The sequence below is a fragment of the Onychostruthus taczanowskii genome, unplaced genomic scaffold (genome assembly GCF_017590055.1).
Source record: "Onychostruthus taczanowskii isolate IOZ18803 unplaced genomic scaffold, ASM1759005v1 scaffold82, whole genome shotgun sequence".
In the NCBI taxonomy this organism is placed as follows: domain Eukaryota; kingdom Metazoa; phylum Chordata; class Aves; order Passeriformes; family Passeridae; genus Onychostruthus; species Onychostruthus taczanowskii.
In genome coordinates, this window is record NW_024506112.1 from 4,942,721 (window position 1) to 4,958,540 (window position 15,820).

Genomic DNA, 15,820 nt, shown 5'->3' on the forward strand with positions numbered 1-15,820 from the left:
TGTTCGGGTGAGGGCTCTCCCACGTCTCACTGTCAAAGGGAGTCGCGTTTCCTTCCCTATTTCTACATCTCTCTCGAGAAATTCATGCAGTTCCTTCGCTTTTTCAGCTAGCCCTGTACCTGAGGCTGGAGCTGCTAAGTCTGCTGGAGTGCCAACTCAGCTTATGGGACTATTTTGCCTTTTTTCATTTATTATTTGCATTCCAGCAGCATATGAAGGCCTCAGGCAGGATGAGGGATTGTTTCTGTTGGTTCTGCCTGCCTGGCCTCTCAACCAGTAGGTCTCGCCTGTCTCCTGCTTTTTCAGGAGGGGCTCATATAAGCTTTAAGGAATGTTACTTCAGAGCCAAAGATGATGCTAAGCAGGTCAGAAAAGGTGTCATTCAGTGAAAGCCAGTTCATACTGACTGTGGGAATTAGTATCAACAGCCAAATGCTTTATTAGCAGCAAGCTGTTACTGACAAAAGTTTTAGAGAGAAATTATTGGATACAAGTTTGTTAGCACCATGCAACATAAAACCCAAGACTCTACAATGCACAAGACTCTAAAAAATCAAATACCAGTGCTCAGCTTCTGCTTTTGCCTAGGACCTGTCTGGTTACTTCTGCTGACTTCTCTGGCAGACATTATCAACCAGAAGTGTGCCTGCCTACTGCAATGGATGTAGCACGTGCACACACCTCCCCCTCTCTCACACACACACTGCCATTCACCTTCTCCCTAATCAAATCTCTGTGAAGACCATCCATCAGCCCCTATCATTTATCCTTCCCACACACACCAGCTCACAAAACAGAATCAGTCTTGTTAACATTCATTCCATTAATGAGAAATCCCTGCTGGTTCATCATCCAGTGGTACAAGTCTTTGCACTCACAGGCTGACATCTCTATCATCCTCCAAACTGCTGCCCTGGGGTACAGTAATCTCTTACAGACTGGTCTCCAAGCAGAGGAGAGGCACGTTTCTTAGTACCAAACCTAAATTTAAATCTCTTTCCCTTTGAGCTGCTGGGGCTTCAGTATCTTTTTCTCCTGCATGGAACTTAAAATCAGCTATGATGCCTCATTGGTTAGCTAACTGCTTCTGTCCTTTGGGATTTTTCATATGCTGTTGATAAAAGAGCCAGTGAAAAATATATCCATTAAATTCTTGGTCTCTGCTTGCTTGTTTCTTTTTCTGCAAAGCTTGCAAAAAAAAAAAAAAAAAAAAAAAAAAAAAAAAAGGAAGGAGAAATACAGAAATACATCACTCAAATGCAGCACTTGATATCTGAGCTGAGGGAGTATAACCAGCCAATGCCTAAGACCCATCACAGGTGCCAGTTTGGCTCTCTAGTAGCCAAGCACCAAATGAGCACCATGTATTTTCTGACTGATGGAGAAAGAGGAGCAGCAACACTCATACAACAGATCACCACAATTCCTGACTGGTGAGGGGAACAGTAATGCATTGTAAATGGTCTTGAATCCCATTCTTTCCCAAGTGTGTCTTCTGAAATTTGCAAGGATGACAATTAAGACACATCTCAGTAATTATTTTCAAGACACTCTGACCTCCACAGGACTTTGACCTCCAATTTACTCTACATCAGCTTCCAAGCAACCAGCCAACCATTTCACCACCTCCCAGAGCTCAGATGAGCTGGTGATGTAGAGGGGATGGGTTTTACATCATGCCTAAGATGCTGTAACCGAGTCCTCTCTCACCCCCTGCCACGTGGGTCACACAACCCTTCCAAATGTGTCTTTTTCCTGTTTTGTTTGCTTTAAATTAAAAGCCTTTTTTTTACTAGTACTACTCGCTTTGGAGATCATATATTTAAGAATATTTTTGTATATTCCCTGCCTCTCCTTTTATGTTTCCAGCACCTTTAATTCCTCTTGCTCTGCCCTCCTGGTAGCTTCTACAGAGACTCTGAGGGCTCTTTAGCTCTCTTCCAAGCCTGTAACTGCCAAGGCTGCTGCACCCAATCTCCAATCCCCCATCACAGTTGGGATGTGTAGGACAGATGTCACTGAACTGCAGTTGTTTTGGGGTATTTTTTTCATGACAATGGGGAAATTTTATTTGTGTTTACATTGTGCCAGACTGCTATGCTGTCAGCATGCTCCAGCTTTCCTAGGAAGCACAGTACACACCACCAAAGAAACCTTTAAGACCAAGAAGTCCTCATGCAAGAAATCATAATTTTCAGCCTCTCCTTTGCAAGCTTCCCCTCTCTCTTTCATATCTGTTGGCTTTTCCGTATGTATGCCTTTCTCATTTTCTTACCCCTTGAACAACTTGTTTGGAAGACAAGACTCCACCCATACCAAAAGTTCACCCTGATATCGAAATTTTCTCCACAAACTCCAGTCAATTTTTTAAAATTAATTTTAAAAACTGGTTCATAATATCCACAAGGGCATGGGGAAAGCCCTGCATAGCCTCATCAAGGTTCCCTTCAGCTCTGTGAAGTCTTGGCCTTCCCCTGCAGAAGTTTTCGGAAGATGGTTAGTGGTGAGCTCTTCAATTGCCTCACCTGAATACTAATTTATTACTCACAGCAGCAACCACACCTTGTGCTCTTCTCAGCAAGGGAAATGTCACTGCATCCTCAGCCCTACCACTGCACCTTCAGCGCTCAGTCTGCCCCATGGTAACTGAGTCACTCCTGAGGAGGAGCAGGCATCCCCTCACTGAGCCTTGACATTACAAACAACCCTCAGCCACTCCGGAATTCTCCTGTTTGAGCACTCTGCAGCTCTTCTTACCTCCTCCTCTGCCTTCATCTTTAGTGATATCCATCCTGAACTCCCCTGGATTTACCCCATTTTCCAGTATTTATTAAGTTCTTCTCTCCACCTCAAATTTTCATACTGCTTCTCCACCTCCTATGCTAGTGAATAATCTCTCTCATCTCTGTCAGAGATAGCTTCTTAATCAAATATATAGAAAGATAACTTCTAGTCAAATGAAGTCTGATACCAGCTAGTGGGGATCCTACATAGAAGTACAACAGACACCATGACCACAGCAGTCTGAAGCAGAAAAGAATACTGTCCTGAGAAAGGAGAGGTGCAAAGTTCTAAAATGCCCAACACTTCAGAGATTGAGATAAAGAAAAATACTGAGTAGAGCAGGGAAAAAATAAGATCCTGTGGTGAGTATGGAAAAGGAACTTGATGAGTATGCTGTCTGACAAGAACACAGTATCCAGCATGACCCAGGCTGCCTTTATTCCTTTTATGTTCTTGTATCTCACTTGGCACCACTGTCTGGTTAAAGAGGAAGGAACAGAGAGACTCTGGAAAACTGCAAAAGAATTAAACAGGCTTCACGCACACCTGGCTATGGATTTTTATAGTGTTAATTAAGAGGATGCCGAAGAGTTCCAGGGAGGAGAAAATATTTCCCATAATGTCTGAGAGTAGAAGTTAACAAGCCTGCTGGGATCTTTTTAGCCCCTGCAGAGCTAAGGCTTCAACATTATTAAATGGCTGTCGCATCTAAAGTACAGTGCAACATAACTCAACACACAACAGAAAGCACAGGATGCTGAAGGGGGGATGACTTTAGATTACACCACAGAGTAATTCAATTTCAGGACAGGTGTTTGCATGTGACTGAACAAGATATGACTGTGGAAGACAATTAAAGTACCCAAAAGAAGAGAGAAGGCAGACATGCAGTCAGGGCTCTCCAATAGCAGAAAAGGTGTCAAAGGAAGCTGCATGCTTCAAGACATTGTGGTTCACTACAATCATCCAAGCAGATGAGCTATCAAAAACACAGATACTACAGAAGCAGAGAAATGCTTTCCCTGGATAGTGGTACTCCTCAGGAGACCTGATGTCTGCTGCCAGTTTTTAAGCACATAGTTGGTGGCTTAGGAATTATTGGCCGCCAAGGCTACAGTGACATGAGTTACTTGCTGCTCCCAACTCACTTGGGTACATCCAAAAAGCTTACCTTAAAGCCTTTCCCTATGCAAGCAGCAGCCATTTCCCATTGCCACCAGTGATCAAAAGGATTATGCTGTATTTGATGAGTCTTTAAGGTGTACGTTCTAGGTTTGCCTCCTTAGAATTATTTCACCAAGCCTAACCCTTAAAATATATGCATGTCAAGAGTTGGAAGACTACTAGTTTTCTTTCTAACAATACAAACTTTTAGGATATTTGGAAAAGACCTGTTCTTAATCACTGCCATACATAAATGCATGACACAGCATACAGAAATTAATATAAATCTTTTTTTTCAACTCTCTAGGGCACTTTTTTTTTCAAACCCAAAAAGCAGTACCAGGATGTTGTTTTCTGACAAAAAAAAAAAAAAAAAGGTTTATGTTTCTTTTCTTTCCCCACTACCAAGGGATTGCTTGCTGACATCCTAACCCATTCTCCAAGCGAGCAAGGTCTTCCCTGACTCCAGTAAAGGTGTTAGGTGTGCACTTAGCAAGGAGAATTGCATGGAAAGTGACCCCAAGATCTGATAATATGAACATACATGAATAAGCAGACAAAAATTGAGACTGTTCCTTACTGTTACCCACCCCCATTCAGTGGTATAAAGCATAACATTCATACATCTACCAACTTAAACAAAGTCTCCTTAAATGAATCAGGCATGATGTGTATAGTCTAAAATAATTTGTACAAACACAGAATTGGGAAAGATTTTCCAAACATCCTGTGGCTGGCATAGGACTCCGAGTCATGATGGTTTTATGTACCTCTAACTGAAATATCTAGTACAAAGTGGCCTAGATAATTTGGGGGGGAAAAAAAAAGAAAAGGAAAAAAAAAAGACACTTATTATGCTAATTACTGCTCAAAAAAATCCCCAACCACCCTCATTCATCATCTTTCTCATGACACATGTAGCTTACCCAGCCTAAACAGAACATAGAGATTTCATTATGTCAGCTTAAAAAAATAGATTAAACAGTCACAACACTGAAATCCAGAGTCTGGCACAGAACCTTGATGTTCCAAGTGCATGACCTAAACTAGTACTTAGAAAATCATGCAAAGAACTACTGAGTGCAATCAAAATTCAGAACCACTGCAACCAGCTAACCTCTCTTACCATACAGACAATTTCACTAGCAAACAATCATAGTTCAATGATTTAAAGCAAGCAATTTTCAATGCAAGTAGAAAGCAGTGTTTGTATGAGAGAAGCTGTTAGGTCCCTGGCCAGCCTACAATTTTGCAGAACTTCTTGAAATTCTGTTCAGTTCAGTACCAAGTCCCACCACTAAGAGATCTTCTTAGGCAAGAGTAACTTCATTTTTGCCCCCCCTTAACAAGAGTATGCACAGTGTATCATATCAAGCAGCCATTTATACTCTAAACAGTAATGTCATGGGGTTTGAGCACTTTCTGTGCTTTGCAAGTATCACACGAGGAAAAGGAAACAACAACACATGAAACAGTAAACCAGGCACCATCCAACCACATTTCAGAGGAAATCACTTCCACTCAGTCATCTGCCAGAACTGCAAGGAGACCAAAAGTTTTTCTCTGGGCTCTAAACATATTCGTCCACCCCATTACTTCCACCAACTGCAGCACATTCCTGCCTTGCAAACATGAACCTTACACAGAAGCTCAACTCCCTGCAAAGAGATTTCTGAGCAGCAGAGATCAGGCACTGGTGAGCAAAGATACAGCTGCTCAGGTCTCTGCTGGAGGTGGCAGTAGGAGGCCTGGTGTAGTCCCCAAGAACCTTCAGAGGTCAAAAGGAAAACTCATCATAGAACATACGTTTATCACAGACACGCAGTATCTGAATGAAAGTGACAAAACCTCATGGCAAAATGTCCAGCAAAGGTCAGATCTAGCCCTGCCTCTCACTTCTACCCCTCCCTGCTCACACTGCCACAGCAGGATCATGCACCATGGTGGAAGCCCCAAGCACGACCACCACAGTCACCCAGTGAGGGCTCTCTTATGGTGCTAGCAGCCAGTTCCAGCACCAGGAACACTCCCTGCAAGCTCAGGCCTGGGAACAGAAGAACGAGAGAACCCTGGCAGAGCACCAGGGTCACAAACGAGGAGGAAAGAGGGGAAAAAACAGCTCTCAGGGCTGATCAGGGATTTGCAGCCAACGCCAATGTAAATTGCGCTCAGGGCAGATGGCAGTTCTTGCTCCAGCTGTAAACGCCCGGGAACAAGGACTGCTTTTTTGCCCTTTTGCAAAGCGTTTAACACATGCACACAGGGAGCCTCGGCCAGATGGAGGGCTACGAGACAGTGGCAGGCAGGAGAGACAGCCTGTCATACAGCAGCACTGCTGATGTTTAGTGATGAACGGCAACATGAGCTACAAGGTGGTCTTTCTTTCCACCTTCCAGTTAGCCCGCTGGATCGTGTTAGCCGCCTGCTTCTTATCAGACTTTACAGCTCCCCCTCACCACTGCTCAATTCCATCATGCCGTCACTTAACTTGTGCATGTAATTTAAAGCCAGATAGACAGCGGGGAAATTGCTTCCTCTGAGGCCCCTACTAATTGACCCCTATCCACAGAGCTCAGCAGTCTTCCCTTAACAGCGCTCGCACGCGCTACGGCAACACGAAGTGCAAGTTCGGAGGTTGCCAGCGCAGCCTCTCTCCCCCGTGGCAATGCCATATGGTGTTAAGACTTTCAGGATCAGACGCCGTTCCTGCTGAAATCAATCATCACAACCTATCCCTGGAGAAGGCCATCTCAAAATCCCACTGGCTTGAAGCGCAGCTCAGCCAAGTGCCTCGGATTGGGAGGCTGGTATTGACTCAATCAGGTTGGTATGCAAACGCTCACTTTAATAGCGCACATATCAATTAGCTGGGCTGTTACAAAGGGAGCAAGTGGTGCCCGCTACGATGACAGCATGCCTAAACAGCTGATATTTCACATTTGGCAGGACCCTTCAGCCCCTGCCAACACAAGTCAGCCTCTCTGCCTGAACTTGCTGTTACGCTAATGAAAATGAGCACTGGGGCAACTGCGATTCACACACTGAATGGGGTTCGCTTAGAAGAGAAAAGGATGTGAACTACCAACAGGCACCTAATCTTCAAAACCTGCAGCAGAAGTCACAGACGTGCACCAATCAGAGGAAAATAAGTAGTCTCTATGGGTAAATAAAGATTATGTCTCTTTAAACCAACTGTAAATCTGAATGAACACAGAATATACATACACAAGTAGGCAGCGTGCAACGTGACGTCAATCTGATTTTTATAGATTTATTATTGCTGTACATAAAATTTCCTAGTAATAATAACATTCTATGAAAAATACTAGAGCATTGGGACACTTTTAATGTAAAAACAGTACAAGAAAAGTAGGAAAAAAATTTCAAGTGTTTTAAAAAAAATGCTGGGTGAGAAGCATTTCATGAAAAATGCAAGGGTCAGGAAGTGGAAAGCATTCAAGTGAATCTGTCTTCAACTCCATATACTATCTTTGAGAGTTATATCCTGCGCCTTCATTGCACCAGTAGAAGAGATTTAAAGGAAAAAGAGAGAAATGGTTTCTGTGGGGTCAGCCAGTTTACAGTTTATTGGTATTTTTCTAATTTTTTTCATTTGTTTTTAAACATGCTTCCACCCCTGCTGTAAATCACCCCTGCACTTTGCAGCCACTGTCGAGCACAATTCACGAGTCATCTAAGTGTGTAGTGGAACGTGAGCCCCTCAATCCTTGACGCATATCCATGGGTGTGTGCCAACCGAGGTGCTAGGGGATCATCCACGCAGAGCAGTGGATTCCCCGGGAGCACAGGCCAAGAGTCGCTCCTGGCACTCTCTCTGCAGGGAGGCTGCCCTTGCCCACCCCCAACACCAACACCGCTGCCACAGAGCCCTCCTGGAGGCCCTGTCACCCTCTGACACCCTTCCAGCTGCTGGCCGTACAGCCAGAGCACTGCTGCTGCACCTGTGCTGTAGGCAGCCCTTCTGTCACTTTATTAATTTTAATTCCTTATAAAGAAGAAAGAAGACATAAGGAAAACACCATGTAAATTATTCTTCCTCACTCACTGACAGACCACACCTCTGTAAAGAAATTAGCCACATCCTGTGACAAAACTTTGTGATGGGCCATGACCTGCAGAGAAGTGATGCCTTACTGGCATCTCCACAGCTGGAAAGAGAAACCTGTTTCCTTCGAGTCACAGTACAGCAGCAGAGGAGCTTTTGTGTTTATGTATCTGACAGAGCACAAACAGCAGAGCAAGAGGGGGAAAGAGAGAATGAAGAAAAGAAGCAAAGGCAGGTGGTTATAAGAGCACAAGTGGCTAATTAAACCATGGGTTTTACTAGTCACAGTGGTTAAACAATTTTAATGGGAGGCTTTCTCATGGCACGCCTGAAAAGTTTTTAACACTACCGAACACCTTTGTCAGGAGCAAGGAACTTCTGGAAATGTGCTCAGAGATGCACACAAACCCATAGGAAGATCTGATAATGTACAAATTCGTTTCTTTCAGAGATAGCTCACTTTCTGTACAGATCGATAAACCATCAGAACCTATCATTTATCACAAACATTAAATCCCAGCAGCACCCTGGTTTGCAAGCCTAATGAGGGAACTTGGCACACAAAGGCACTCTCAGTGCTGGGTAGTATGGGGGGAACTCTCTATGCCTCTGGTTCAGGGAGTCTCTTTTAGGCTATACTCAGCATTAACAGACTAGGGTGTTAACTATCCTTTTTGCAAACTTGCTGCAAAATCAGCAAAGGCATATTACTGAGAAAAGCAAGAGCTGAATCAGTTTCTATCCCCTGGGAAGTCCATCCTGGTTTTTGTGTTAGCGATGCTGGGTCACCATTCACAAAAAAAGAAAAAAAGAACTAAAAGGATGCAGAGCTACAAATGAAACTTTCAGCAAGGACAGTTCACTCTTGCAAGAAGGAATTAATTAGTTGTTTTGATGAGGCTGGTTAGGAAAGAGTTAATGCTATCAGCCAAATGTCAGTGAACCCCCAAATGTTGCTTTTGTCCCATGACAGTGTCAATACCAACACTATTATCTCAATTTGTTTAACACAGAACAAATTAATTGGCTCTAAGTGTTGCTTTTTCCCTGGAATCCCTCATCCCATCTCTTCTTGGAGAGAGCTCCTGCGAGCAATGTGCAAGGGAATAAACCGCTATGCAAACACACACAGGCACACACACACACACAGAGGGAAGTTGCAATTTCTCACTTAGTTGCTGATTTCTGTGCCTACAAATCTTGGTGTCACCCGCCACACACTACTCCTCTGTACTAAATCCATCATCCTCGACACCTTCAGACGCATCTGAGATGTGTGTCGAACCAGCAACACTATAATTTTTATAATGACAAGGAATTAAGTATGATTACTAGTCTTTCCTCTCACTTGTTTCCTTCCCCTAACGATACCATCCAATTGCCATTTTCCTCACGGTTGTGTATTTTGGTTCCCATTGTCTGTCGTACCCAATACAATAACTGAAATGTCTGCGACACGGGATCTGCCTGTCTCTCGTACGTCTAGCAAATCTGAAAACCTGTTGTTACAGCTTTGGGGAACACAATACATTGTCAGTTCCGAGGAAACGTTGTAAAAATAACTGTACATACAGTTCAGTCAGAAATTAGTTCAGTCATACCTGTGCTATTCTTCCATTGTGTTTAATACGCCACGAGCAGGTTATTTCATAAAAGGCATTGCCAAAGAGATCACTTGCGTGCGTTTCACCTACTGCTGGGCTCCGTGGCCCGTTGTCTGTCTGGGACACATTGCTACCAGCCAACCTGGAGAAGAACTTGCCATTGCTTTCCCTGAACTTCTGACAGCGAGAACCTGGTGTTCAGCTAAAACTTTCCCTTTCCCACCTCCCCGCTCCTACAAACCGCCCCGAATCGTCATGATTGCCATTAATTAAAACAAGAAAAAAAAAAAAAAAAAAAAAAAAAGAGGAGAGAGAAATTTTTTTTTAAAAAATAAGAAAAAGAAAAAGGAACCAGAGAGCCAGCAGTCTTATGGAAACAGCACGGCAGGTAAACCAGGTTAGCATCGTTCCGTCACGGCCACGAGCTGGCGGGGCGGGGGCCGGCGCCCCCCGGCCGTCCCTCCTCGGCCCGGGGCCGGGGGCCAGCGGCCGGCTCGGCGGGGCGCCGCGGGAGGCGGCGTTTCTCTTCCCTGCGGGGCGGAGAGGGGCGGGCGGCGGGGCCGCGCCGCGGGGAGCCGCGCCCGCGGCGGGGGCTCCCTCAGAGCCTGAAGGAGGCCTCGGAGAAGGGATGCTGCATCTTGAAGCTAGACAAGAAGCACTGGAGGGGCGGGGGCAGGGGGTTGAGGAGGGACGGCGGGAGGCTGGGGAAAAAGAAATCATCTCCTCTGACCTCTAACGAAGTGCCCGGTTTTTTCTTAAGCTCTTCACATTTCCTAAATTTGCAGATCTGGTGTCCCGTTTTGCGGTTCCTGCAACTGCTGCAGACTCCACAGTTGATGAGCCGCTTGCAGGGCACGCACACCCCGCAGCGTTTCCGCTTCTTCTTGGCGGGGTTGCCCGCCCCGGCCCCGGCCCCGCCGCCGGTGCCGCCGGCCCCCCCTCCGCCTCCGCCGCCACCGCCCCGCGCCGGCGGCGGCGCCCAGGGCGGAGGCGGGCGAGGCCGAGGCGTGGCTCTGCGGGCAGTCCGCCAGGTTGGCGATCTGGAAGGCGCTGTCTGTGACGGCGGCCGAGGCCGCGGCGGGGGAGTGCAGGGCCGTCATGACGATGACCCCGGGGGGCAGGGAGAGGCCGCCCAGCGCCGGGATGGCCGAGAAGGTGCCGACGCGGTCGGGGAGGTTCATGATCTCGGCTTCGGCGGCGCCGCACTTGAGCTTGTTCATGCACTCGCCGGCCAGCGGCCGGCAGTGCTCGGGGGCGAGGGTGGAGAGGAAGTTGCCGTTGGCCATGGGCAGGGCGGGCTGCTCGGCCGGCGGGCAGCCGGGCTTGCCCAGCCGCTGCGAGTCGCTCCGGTGGTGCATGCCGCCCCTGCCGGCGTGCAGCGAGGAGGCGGCGGCGGCGGCCGCGGAGGCGGCGGCGGCGGCGGCGGAGGAGGAGGAGGAGGAGGGTTTCCTCGCGCCGCCCGCCGCGCCGCCGCCGCCGCCGCTGCCCCAGAGCATGGCGGTGGCGGCGGCGGCCGTGGCGGTGTCGCAGTTCCAGGGGGACATGCCGATGCGGGCGGCGGCGGCGGCGGCCGCGCTGGGGAAGATGGGGGTGGTGATGCGGGCGATCTTGGCCGCCTGGGGGAAGGCGCCGCCGTTGGTCTTGTAGAAGGTGGCGAAGGAGCGGTACCTCTCCATCTCCGAGTTGTAATCCACAAGGCTGTTGAGGGCCCCCTCGGGCAGGTGGCTGTCCTTGGGCAGCCCCGGCGCCTCGGGGTTGGGGCCGCTCTCCACGCACACGTTGGTGTTCATGGTGGCCGGGGCGGGGGGGGCGGCGGGAAGGGGGGGTGGGGGTGTCGATTAATCCTCCTCCGGACGCATCCCCGCGGTCGGTGCTTGGCCGGGCAGCCGCTCCTCCGGCATCCTCACGGGAGCTGCCGCAGCTGAAACACAAAAAGTCATTTCCGAGGGGGTGCGCGCGCGCGGGGGGCGCTGACGGCCGCCCACGGCCACCCCGGGGAGGGGGGGGCGCACACGGGCGGGGGACACACGTCGCCGTAGCCGCGGGCAGAGGGCTCGCAGCGCCGGCCCGGGCGGAGCAAACCCTGTCCCGGGACAAGGCGGGGGGCGGGGGACACGACACGGGGGTCGGGAGCTGCCCACCTACCAGCACCGGGGAAAATGAAAAGGCAGGGAGAAAAAGCGGCGGGGGGGGGGGGGGGGGGAGGGGGGGGGGGGGGGGGGGGGGGGGGGGGAACCAAATAAAAGGAATTAGAAAAAAAAAAAATGAGGGAGGGGGGGGAGGGAGCCGCCAGCTGCCACGGTGTCCTTCTGAGCCCGGCGGTCATTAGCTGCCTGCCGGCACAGCTGGCTCCGCCGGGCGCTGGTTGCGGCGGCACCGGCTTCCCCGGCCCCCCCGCCGCCTCCGGGTACGGGGGGGACTGACTGCAGGCCGCGGGGGGCACGGGGCTAGGTTTAAAAAAAAAAATACTTAAGCAATTTCACAGCTTGTGATCCCGGCGCCTGCAGCTGTACTAACGACGGAGTATTTATCCCAGCCTCTCGGGGAGGATTCCCCGTCACCGCCGCCGGGGGCTGCGCAGGGAGGGCTGGGGACACACACACCGAGACGGGGACAGCCCCTCTGTGGGCGCCGCGGGGCAGGGGGCTTCGCCGAGAGACAGCCCGGGAACGCTCGGGAGGGCACGTCGCTGTACCTGCTGAACTAACCCTCATCGGGGAAAGATGGCTTTCTGCTCCAGGCTAGGAAAGTTTAGGAGGGGGCTAAGGACACGGCGTCCGTTTTATTTCCTACCTCCCCCTTTCTCCCCCAGGGAGGTGAAGGGGGGTATTTTAGTTCATGGCAATGAGGAAGGTATATTATGGCAGCCTGCGCGAACTAAAGCAAAACATAAGCATAACTTAAAAAGCCCTCAGTTTATGAACACTGCCTCTTTGTTTTCCAGATGCTCTACCTGAATAGTTCAGATATTTCCAGCATCTTTTCTGATGCAGGGCTATCAGAAACGCTCACTCGTGGGGCTACGTCTAGTTTCCAGACTCTGGTATGTTTAGTTCAAAATGGTTATCAATTACGGTAATTACGATCATAATTAGATTAATGAACCGTTTGCAGCCCAACCTACCGAGTGCAAAAACTTCGTCTTCTCCCAACGTCGTGCACTGAAAGCGGGCTTTATGTAAACAAATCCAGATGAAGGGAGCGTAAATCTACAGAAGGAACCTCACCCCCGGCTGCACTGGGGACTGGCGGGCGGCCTTCCCTCGGGAAAAAAAAAAAAAAAAAAAAAAAAAAAGACCCCGAGCTCGCAGGAGCCACCTCTGTGTTTCCACGTCAGGGAAAAACCCAGACTCTCGCTGCCTTCAGAGGTCTAGTGGCAATACAAAGGCTGCCCCGGAAAGCTCTAGGCTAAGCGTCGTCTTGTGGAGGGATGCGAAGGATTTGCTTACAGCAAAAAAAAACCCTCTCCCGTTTCCAGAAAGGAAAACCTAGCTGCATGTCCTCGATAACAACTACTCAATAAAACTAGTTTTGCCAGCCATGTGTATTAAAGCCACGCATCTGGTAAGGAATAAAATGTTAGCGTTCAGCCCTTTATGCCAGAAGTCATATGCATTTTCTTGCCCTATTTCCCCCAGCATTAAACTGGCTTCTCTCCACAAAACCTTCCCTCCCTGGCTACCTTTTCTCTCCCCGCGATCCCCTCTCAGGCTTTATTGCCACCAGCAGCGAGAAAATGATGGTGCCCACCAACCGGGTCATTATTGTTTAATCGATGCATCTCCGGAGCATGAAAAGGGTACCCGAGACGCAGTTATTGATTTCCCTCCCCCTCTAACTATCGCCCTCTTTTCCACGAATGAAATAAATAAATAGAAATTGCTAGCCGGGCTTTGCGATTCTGTCCCTGCTTAAGCTAAATGTGACCGTACGTGTTCAATATTGCATGTCTGCTCTGCCAAAGACAGAGAGATCAAAGGTCATATTTAAGATTCAGGAGGAGGGGCGGGTGCAGATTAATTAATAAATTAATATAGCGACGCCTTTTATTGCCCAAGTCTAGTATTAATCTACTTTTACGATCCCAGATAACAAGAACAACAGAAAAAAAGAGCACCCGACAAACCTACAAAATTTAAAAAAAAAAAAAAAACAAAACACAACCAAACAACCCATCCCTCTAAAAAACCCCCACAACTAAAACCCGAAACCACACACACAAAAAAACCCAAAAAACAAAAGGAAAAAAACCCGCGAAGAATAAGGGGGGGAAAGATGAGGGGGGAAAGCAAACCAGTCACTTACCAGGCTCTTTATTTGGGGGGGCTTGAGTGTGCAGACGCTACCAGCCTATCTGCCTTTAATTAGTTGCACATCAGTCCCTAACACAAAGAAGAAGAAGAAGAAGAAAAATATCCAGATGTGCCTTGGCAGCTCCTCAATTACAACTTTGATACTTGTAAACAAACTGCGAGGGGCGGTGGGGAAGGTGGGGGNGGGCGCGCCCCCCGCGCTGCGCCCCGCCACCCTCCCCGCGGGCGGGCGCGGAACTGCCGGCAAACTTTGTGCCCCGGGAAGTTTGCGGAGGGGAGCGGCGGTGCCCCCGCCCGGGCCGGCGGGCTGGAGCGGCAGGCCGGTGCCCCGGGCAGCGCACGGCCACGCAGCGTGTCATTTCTCACGCGCGTTCGCAGATCTCTAATGACTGCCAACCCCCGCGTACGCTATGATTTTTTTTTTCAGACGCGTGAGGTGCTGCAGATTTCAGGCACGTTCAGGCGAAATAGAGCCAGCTGAACCGCGGATGTTACACAAGTGTCTCGGCATTGACTAGAAGTTCTTTCCCAACATTTGCCCTTTGCAGGTGCCAGAGCTCAGGAGGCGCATGGCACCTGTCCGGGCACCTGTCCGGCATCTGTGCGGGCAGGCCACGCAAATCCCACACCTGAACTGCCAGCATTAAAACGGATCTCTGAACAAGCTGCTGACGTACAGGTACTGCACGCAAACACAACACAGTTCCTTAAAGAATTTCAGCAAACTATTTTAAAAAAACACCAGCCAAGCCCACCTGCCTTTCCCGGAGTTCTTGCAAGCACAAAAAAAGGCCTATATTCACTGAATAAATTATGCATTGCAAGTTCTTCATCCAGCCCCCCTTGGTACCTCCAGAGTGAGCGCTGGTACTTACAGAGCCGCTGCTGCAGCCTGGTGCTGCCAGCCTGGGCACTAAGCAGTTAAGAAATGGATGTTTCTGCCAAGAAAATAATTTTAACCATTCGTAAATTACAGAAAAAGAAGGGAAAATCACACTGTTTCATTGGTTTTATATGTAAGTAAATGAAGGATTTATTTGCAGACTGAAGTTTTATTTCCTTCTGCTCCAAGCTGAATTCAAGCTTGGGGTGCTCAACTCTACAGAATTACCCAAGGGAGAGGACTGCAGGAGCCTCTCCTCAGGAGCAGCAAGACAAGGTGGATTTGAGCAGCGGGGCTCGGCAAGGACCAATGCTCGTGGCCAATGCTCCATCAAGCGAGACTGACTGGTACAGATGAGGGACAGTTTTGGTCAATCAGGTAGGTTGAAGATCTGCAAGAAGTCGTGCCCCTGGCATTTGTGTTATGGATTTGTACGCTTCATTTGGAAGCAGTATAGTTTATCTAGTTAATTAGCTGCTTCTAACCATACGATATGCATTTTGAAATACCCCCGAACATGGATTTACATAATAAAGCATAACCTCCCAACAAGCTAGCATCATCTTTTCTGACAGTTCTGCTGCCTTTTTCAAAGTCTTTTTCTGTTTTGATACATTTTAACACAAACTTATGGGGCGGGGGGAAATACAAATGAGGGGAAACAGTGTTTCAGTAATGTCACAAAGTGACAAAAAACAAGAGCTTTTCCTGTTGAGGTTCATTCCCTACCACTTTTCTCCCAAATTAGTTGTCAAAAGCCATATGCAATACTCCAAACACTGAGGACGTTTTTCAAACACAGACTTCTCCTGAACTCCAAACTTCCTTTAATCACAACCTGTGTCTCACTTAAGCAATCCTTTCTGAGTTAATTTATTACTCTTGAAGGAGTTACATTTTTAATAAGCTAAAAGAGGAAAAGGGGAAAACTCTGATAATCTTTTCTCATGCATAAGGAAGACCATTTCATGTATTTTTTGTCATGTGAATTAAATTGCAGTGCTAT

General features: G+C 48.4%; 1 protein-coding gene across 1 annotated transcript; it reads right to left on the bottom strand.

Annotated features, from left to right (window-relative positions):
- Positions 1 to 10,216: 10,216 nt before the first annotated feature.
- Positions 10,217 to 13,380, bottom strand: CXXC4 (CXXC finger protein 4). The gene is given in 5 exon segments (XM_041424485.1): positions 10,217 to 10,577; positions 10,579 to 11,456; positions 11,458 to 11,530; positions 12,572 to 12,658; positions 13,301 to 13,380. Coding segments are annotated over 5 exon segments (1,479 nt in total).
- Positions 13,381 to 15,820: the final 2,440 nt, after the last annotated feature.